General features: G+C 43.4%; 1 protein-coding gene across 1 annotated transcript in view; it reads left to right on the forward strand.

Annotated features, from left to right (window-relative positions):
* Positions 1–3,315, forward strand: part of TRABD2B (TraB domain containing 2B) — a 240,707-nt gene extending 237,392 nt beyond the window's left edge. The window contains exon 7 of the mRNA XM_028733547.2: positions 2,815–3,315. Coding sequence (XP_028589380.2) covers positions 2,815–3,037 — 223 coding nt within the window. The 3' untranslated portion in view covers positions 3,038–3,315. The remainder of the gene's footprint in view (positions 1–2,814) is intronic.
* The last annotated feature ends 5,042 nt before the right edge of the window (positions 3,316–8,357 follow it).

The following is an 8,357-nucleotide window of genomic DNA, read 5'->3' on the forward strand; positions in this document are numbered from 1 at the left end:
TGTGTCTTATAGAGCGAAAAATACGGTAGTTACAGTATTTAAGAGGCATAGACCCAAAAGGTTATCAGGTTTCACCCTGCTAATGGACACTGCATGTGAGAGGGTATGTACTGCTGCTCCAAAGCATTTCTAATTCATGGGTGAGAGCAGAGGCAAATTTAGGGCAGTGGAACCAGTTCTGCTGCACTGGGTGCTGAGCAAAGGGGGCACCACAGGGAAGACAGGAAATTGAGCAGAACAGAGGGTGAGAGGTAGGGGTGCAAATTTTGGCCCCTCACAGGGCACCACTGAAATTTGAAAAACCAAAGTCCACCCCTAATCAGAGGGGAAAGTGTCATTGTATGCTGTATCCTGGCTGTCAAATTGGACTTTAGCTGTGGTTAAAGAAGAAACCGCAGATGTGTAAAACATCCTCCTGCCCACTATTAATAAAAAAATTGTAGGAAAGGGATTGTACTCAGAACACTAAAGGTTGCAAGAGAACCTAGATGGCTAGCGCTAATCAGTCAGAGCTCGTTTCCTTTTCAAGTTGGAGTTGGAGTAATCTATTGGGTATTTTAACCTTTATGTTGTTTGGCTAGTATTAAGGGCTTATCCACACTAGTCTTTTGCCACACTCTTTCCAGGTAATAGTCTCTGCTTGGATGCTCAGTGTCGAAGCATTTGGGGATTTTTTTGCCCTGCAAAAACCCCACTCTTTGAAGCTGAATCAGAGCAAACATCAATTAGCATTTTCTGTGGATTGATGTTTGCTCCAACTGAGCTCTAAAAGAGTGGGCTTTTGTGAGAAAAGCTCCAGAGCAACAACAGAAAAGGTGCTCAGACATGGAACTTTAAATCATGGACCATGCCTGGAAAGAGCGGAGGAAAGTTAGGAATGGATAAGCCCTAAAACCATGGTGTCATATTGTTAGAAGGCAGCTTTTCATGTCTGAAAGATCAAGAAATGTCACCGCTTGTGTAAGCCCAGAAACAGCAAGCAGGCCTTTTTATGAGGCAGTGTTACCATCCATGCTTTGCGTCTATTATTGAATTCATTCTTCCTCGGTTGTCTGTGAAGGGCTGGCAAAATAAACGACACACACAGAAAGGCTTGTCTCAGCCCAGGGACTTGGATGAAAAATGGGGTGGGTTCTTCAAGGGAGGCTGTGTCGACTGTGGTGGTAAGTCATGGTATGGAATTATGAAGGGATGTTCCCAAAATATTACAAAAGCATCAAAGCATTTCTGAGGTAGTGGGGAGGAGAGCAAAAAGAAGAGTTAATGTTGTCATCTCCTGCTCGAGGACCACACAGACACTTCGTGAGAATCTGTGCCATTTTCCAGCTACATAACCTTGAACAGTTATAGCAATTCTAAAGTTAGGGTGGTGGGTGTTTTTTTCCTCCTCAGAGAATGATATATCGTTTCCTGACAGACTGGTTTTAATAAGGATGAAATTCTTGTTGTTGCCAAATCAGAAAGGACTCTCACATCTTTAAATCATTAGGTTGAGGATGGAGTAATCACTCCAAGGGCGTGCTTCAAAGGTTATTGGATTTTACAAGGCATTCTCCCCTCTGCAGTTGTCTAAGAATTAACCTAAGCACCACCTCTGATTATTCTCTGTGGACACCATCTTTCAAACACACAGTATTTCCCTGAGATGAACAACTAGGGGCAGCTGGAAATCTGCAGAACCAAAGCATAGCATTGGGGTGGGGTGGGGAGATGCTGGGGAGCTCTGTGTTGGTGGTGGTTACAGCATCCCACAAGTGACAGCATCCCACACACCTGGAGAGCCACCACGAAGATGGAGCTCCCTCAGCCTCCCACACCACCAACACAGCCCATATTTCCAGGGTAGGTACTGTGGATACTGCTGCAAGGGGTATCACCGACATCTCGCCACCACCCAGGCAACAAATCAACCTATTTGCCTGCCTTCACAATTAAGAATACATGTTATTCCCTAAGTACCAGTTGTGTTCAATAGTTTGTGTGGATGGCTAGGCTATGTGCAATTTCAAAATATTGTGAGAATTCCTTTGAAGTCTGGCACATTGAAGATTTTGATGACTTTCATGTGATACAATACCGTTAATGAAATTCATGATTATCTGTTAATATTACAATGACCTCTTCTAAAGGAGAAACACGTATTAGTTGTTCTCCAGCCTTAAACAACAAGAACTACTACAAAAACAACATGGAGAATATTCTGATAGAATCGGCTCCACATCTGTTCAGGTCTTTTTTTAAAAAACCACACACACCATGATGACTTTTGTTTTGGAAATAAATAGGAAGCACATGCAGAAAATTGTATGAACAAAACCCCAAATTCAAATCAGGTTCATTATATGGCATATTTACACAGAACCATGAATCACCATTGCAATTTATCAGTCCCTTTTCCTTTCAATTACAAATTTATCCCTTAAGGAAAACTTGCTGCATGCTGACAAGTAATCCCCATGGTAAGCACACTTCCATCAGTTACGTGAAATAAGGCCACGGTTTCAATGTTCATCCAAGTGTATTTAGGTTTATTTATGCTCATTTCAATATATATGCCCAAACACCAGGTTTGGCAGCAGGATTTTCTGAGTCTAGTCTATTGTTTATGGATTAGGTCCTTTGCCCCACTATTTGCAGAGCAATTGAATATGTGTTTTGTCATATGGAAAATTGTACCTTTTCAGGACAATAGAGGGGGAGGAGATTTGGGCCTTTGGCACTGAATATCCCCAGCAACATTTTAAAAACCCAATGGCAAGTATGCATGGAATCCAATATAACCTTGTAACCTTGCCCTTCTGTGTTTTCTTCTAGGACAACCACCGTGCCTTCTCACATCAGGATAACCAACAGCTACATCTCAGTCAACCCTTCTGTTTGGTTTTCAAAGCCTCTGGACCAGCAGCCCCAGCCAGACCTTGCATTCCGTCGTCATCTCAAAAGCTCAGCCATAGGCAGCAACATGGCATCACTCTTAACTCTTTCTGTCTGTGTAGCAACGACATCTCTGCTGTTGAATCTGCTCAGTCCTTCCTGACAAAACAAGGATTTGTAAGTGCAATATCCAGAAAAGAGAAGAAGGATTGTGTATGTTCTCAATGAACTATTTCACCTGGGCCTCCGGAGCAAATGAATGGAAGAAGCACCTCTAACTGGTATACGTCTCTCTTGCCCAGATATGATTTTGAAACTCTAAAGCTTTACTTTGTACACTGACTTAACATCTTCTTTTTGTAGAAGGATCTTTATTTCCCATGCTGCTATGGGGTTTTGTAAAATATATGTGTTCATATATATAAAAGAAGAAGAAAAATAGTGTATTTATTCAATTGGTAAATTTATTTTTTGTTGCTGCAAAAATGTTAACAAACTTGTTAACCCCAAAGTGAAAAAATATATAAATTAAAAATTTCTATATTCCTTTTCAATCAGCAATAATAATAGTTGAATTCATATTCTGGTAAGATAGCACAATATTGTGGACTTTCCAATACAAATTCTTCTCCCGAATCGCTTTTTCTGGGGCTTCTTAAATCAGCTTTCCATTCACATTCCTAGTAGCAATGGTGGTGGTGGTGGGACCCAGAATTACTTTCCCATGTGTCTACAGCAAGAATAGGAACCATGGTCACAATGAGGGCTATTTAAGAAAAATCCCAGGAGCCAAAGATTAAGTACCCTATATAATCATGTATAAGCCGACGCGAATATAAGCCGAGGCACCTAATTTTAGCACAAAAAAGTGAGAAATCTTATTGACTCGAGTATAAGCTGGTTCACCACAAACCTGGTGGTGGTGGCAGCGGTGGAGGAAGAACAAGCAGCCCAAAAATGCTGCTTTTGGGCTGCTCTTTCCTCCGCTGCCACCGCTGACAGTGGCTAAGGTGGAGGAGGAGGAAGGAGCAGCCCGAAAGGGCTACTTTCAGGCCCCTGGTCCCTCCACCGCCCCCTCTGCCCCTCACAAGAGCAGGCATAGGAGCTGCGGTTGGGAGAGGCACAGCGCAGCGAGAGGCACAGCGCAGCACAGCGCCTCTTCCAACGGCAGATCCTGTGCCTGCCCTTGTGAGAGGTGGGTGGCAGCGGCGGGACCAGCAGCGAGAAAGGTCTGCTTTCGTGCCACTTGTCCCTCCGCCACCGCTGCCCGCCTCACTCCAGTATAAGCCGAGGGGGCATTTTCAGCATAAAAAATGTGCTGAAAACGTTGGTTTATACTTGAGTATATAGGGTAGTTAATTTGCCATCATGTGGGGAGTCCAAGCTAACCCTGACGGATGTGCTGGATTTCATCTACTGTATATGTCTGAAATAATCCCCAAATGTGACATCTAACATCTGCCCTGAAATGGGCTTGGAAATAATTCTATGAAAATCACCATTTATTTGTCCTCCTGCCCCTTATTTCTGAGGTTTCAACTGTAGCAGTAAGGTGAATGTTTCACTAAGGTGAATGTCTCCTTGCACAATCAAATGTTCCCCCCGTCTCCTCCCCCCATGAGTCCCCAACCCTCCAGAGCAGATTTGGGGGTGGTGCAGGGCAAGTGAGAAGGGAGGAAATATCATTGCACTAGTTCTAATCCTTGTGCTTGCACAATTACTTGGTTGAATGCCACCGTTAGACTTCAAAGCTTCAAACGTTCCTTTGCAACCCTAAGAGTAAGAAAACCATGCAATTTAGAACTAAAATAAAAGCTAGGATTAATGACGGGAGCCTTGGGTTGCCGGCAGCAGCCACAAATGTGTGTACATCTGCACCCGCCACTAACCTGATGCCCCCTCACCACCGTCTTGCCTTATCGTGTCCTGGCAAGCAGTGGTGTCAATGCATCTGGAAGAGCAGAAGCATCCCATTTCACTGCAACTGCCTGATGGCCACATACATGCCTGAATCTCATGTTAATGCCCATTACTGGACTGGTTCACACAGTCACATCTTCTGCTGCTGAATGAGCACATACTGGACTTGCCCATCATCACATGAAGAAGGTACCTTATAAACTGGCAGGGCGCAGGCAGACTTTCGCAGCAATTATTATAATCACAGTGGTACTTCGGGGTGGTGCAACCCGTGTAGAAAGGGTTGCAATAGTTTTCTGCACATTTTCCAATTCACAGAGTACTTTCTTCATGCTGTCCTTTTACCTGGGTGTACTTCACATGGAGGTGACATGCGGGTGGCACTGTGGGTTAAACCATTGTGCCGCTTGGGCTTGCCGATCAAAAGGTTGGCGGTTTGAATCCCTGCGACGGGGTGAGCTCCCATTGCTCGGTCCCTGCTTCTGCCAACCTAGCAGTTCGAAAGCACGCAGTGCAAGTAGATAAGTAGGTACCGCTCCAGCGGGAAGGTAAATGGCATTTCCGTGCACTGCTCTGGTTTTGCCAGAAGCGGCTTGGTCATGCTGGCCACATGACCCGGAAAAACTGTCTGCGGACAGATGCCGGCTCCCTCGGCCTTTAAAGCGAGATGAGTGCTGCAACCCCAGAGTCGTTTGTGACTATACTTAATTGTCAGGGGTCCCTTTACCTTTAGCTTTACTTCACATGGAGAAAATGCAACCCAAAATGACCATGTGAACCCAATTGTAAATGTGCTGCTGTCCCTAGGTACATCTGTTTGCACCAACACTTATAAGAAAAGGGCTGCAAAGACTGCTAAATCAAGAGTTTTAGCTCTATATTTCCATCCACAAATTAGTTTACACTACATGACTTAATGTTAATTCAATTCCAGTTAAGAGCATGTTTACATGAGTTCTGCTCAACTGAAGGCAAACTAAAATCCAGGACAAAGAGCTAACATGGGCAGGATGTAAAACAATGTACATTCCTTTGTGGTGCTGCAATAAAACCTTGGATTGCCAGATATTGATTATTTAAAGGAATGTCCTTATCTTAAAGGAATGCCCTTCTTTGCAGAACATTGCAGCTCCATGGAGCATGTGTCTTTATTCAGTTCTGCCCCAACCTATTCTTTACATACATAACAAACCATATAACTGTTCTGTTTACTGTTTGCCTCCTTCCCTGCATTATGAAGATGCACAATCCAGAAGGACAGCACAACGTGAGTCTTCTGAATATGTAGATAGGCCTTTAATCTCCTTTTCCAGTCTTGTCCAAGAAATTAGACAATTGGTTTAGCAATCAGCTGTCCCTTTTACACATGACTTTCCCTGCTTACTGAATAAACAGAAGCACAATCCATTTATTGTGGACATTCAACCTTCACTCAAATGAGCAAATGTAAAAAGCAATTACAACAACAAAAATACAGCAACATAGATCTGTACCCCAGAGAAAATCTCAAGCATAGGTTGATGCACAGAGGCACCAACTTGTGCTGAAGATTGGGGGGCCGCCGTCACAATGTCGGGAGGAGCCAAGGACAGAGTCGAATGTGGCATAGGCACAATTTCAATGGCTGGCAGTTCCTCTCTCTTGAACTCGGCCTGCTGCTGCTGCCATCCCTCCCTCCAAAAAAATAAAAAATAAAATAAATTCCAAGGGGGGGTAAGTGAGCTTGGCCCCTCAGAAATGGCGCCCCTGTTGATGCATATTTCTACATTGTTTGCTGGAAGATCGTAGGTGTTTGTGTTAGCAAGGAGTCACTCATCTTACTTAATGTTTGCTGTTTGAGCCACGTACTGAAACATGCATTGCAAACCCTCATTCTTGGACCTGGGCGCTCACATTCATAGAGTGTCTTTAGAATATAACAGCAAAGAATGTCCAACCAATGAAATCCAATCAATATATATATATATAGGATTGCAGTGCAATCCTGAAGTCATTCACACTGAGTCCAGTTACTCTCAGGTAAGTGTGCTTAGGATAGCACCTTAAATAGGATAGTAACACTGTTCCATATGATGACCCACACAAAGTTGGTGGACAACTTTCAGCTCCTTAGGACAGGAATGGGAAGGCCTCTGGATTGTGTGATCTACCTTCCTCCACACCCTTTACTTGAAACTTGAGGTCCACCAATCAGGTTTGAAGAAGGAAGGGTGAAGATCCAGATGCAAAATTGTGTGTCAGAGTATTGAGACAATTACAGTACCTGCTGCACCCCATAAGTTACAAACCCTGAGTTTAACTACAGATCATGGATTTAACATTACAGATGTTGCATTATTAGGCATGACCCTTACAGTTTTTTGTTTTCATTTTAAAATAGCAATTGAGAGAGATCATGACTGGAATTATAGTGCAGGGAATGCACGATGCGCCATTGTCACTGCAGCATTTCTCTAACAAGTATCCTCCTCAAACCTGCCACTCGCCTCCAAAGCTTCCATTCGCTTTCCAGTGTGGAGAAAGCAATTCCAACACCCAAATCCCACTCTGTTTCGGCCTCCCATCGGGTGTCATTTAAGAAGAAGAAAAGCACATGTAAAGATTGGGAATAAATTCAATTTTGTTGCATTTTAATGAGAAAATATCAACTCCACACTTTTTGAATCAACATATGAACCAAAACACAAAATATTTATATTTAAAGTGCAGTTTAAGTATCCTGATCACTGGGAAGAAGGGAAGGTGGAGAAAGGTGTAGTCTGATTCAATGGGCACTCTTCCAAAGGCCCATCTAATCCAGCATCTCCATTTCAGAGTGGCTAAGCAGATGCCTCATGAAAAGCCAGTAAACAGAACCTGAGCAGAATGCTCTCTCCTCACCTGTGCTCCCCAGAAACTGGCATTCACAGGCATGTTGCCTGTGATCCTGGAGGTAATATAAAGTCATCATGACTAGGAGCCATTGATAAGATTATAAGAACAGAAGAAGGCCCTGCTGGCTCAGGCCAATGGCCCATCTAATCTAGCATCCTGATCTCACAGTGGCCAAGCAGTTGCCTGTGATGCCTCAATGAATTTGCCTGATACCTTCTAAAGGCCATTTAAATTGATGGCTATCATTCTATCTAGTCAATTCCATAACTTAACTATGTGCTGTAAATGCACACAATTTCTCGTGATCAATGTGGTTAGGAGAACTTGCTTACTTGAGGTCTGCGCCCAAGACATGACCAACTGTCCTTGTCTAACAGCCTTGCTTAAATAACTGACCCTCTCCTGCATCATCAGTACTTCATCTCTGAGCTCCCTCAAATTGTTTATGCAGGCTGGGGACCAATGATAGACCAGAGAATCTAATGCAGCATGCAGACTTGTTTTCAACTAAACCTATGCCTAAACTCAATTTAACCCATTCCACGTTTCAGGGGGAGCAATAAACTGAATGTGAAACTACAACAAATATATGCTAACGGTTGCACTGTTGTCATCCAGAAATGAATCCAAAGTGCCATTAAAAAAAGAATCTGTCTACCTCCTTGTGCTCCTCTTGTCAATATTTACCG

The sequence above is a fragment of the Podarcis muralis genome, chromosome 5 (genome assembly GCF_964188315.1).
Source record: "Podarcis muralis chromosome 5, rPodMur119.hap1.1, whole genome shotgun sequence".
NCBI lineage: Eukaryota > Metazoa > Chordata > Lepidosauria > Squamata > Lacertidae > Podarcis > Podarcis muralis.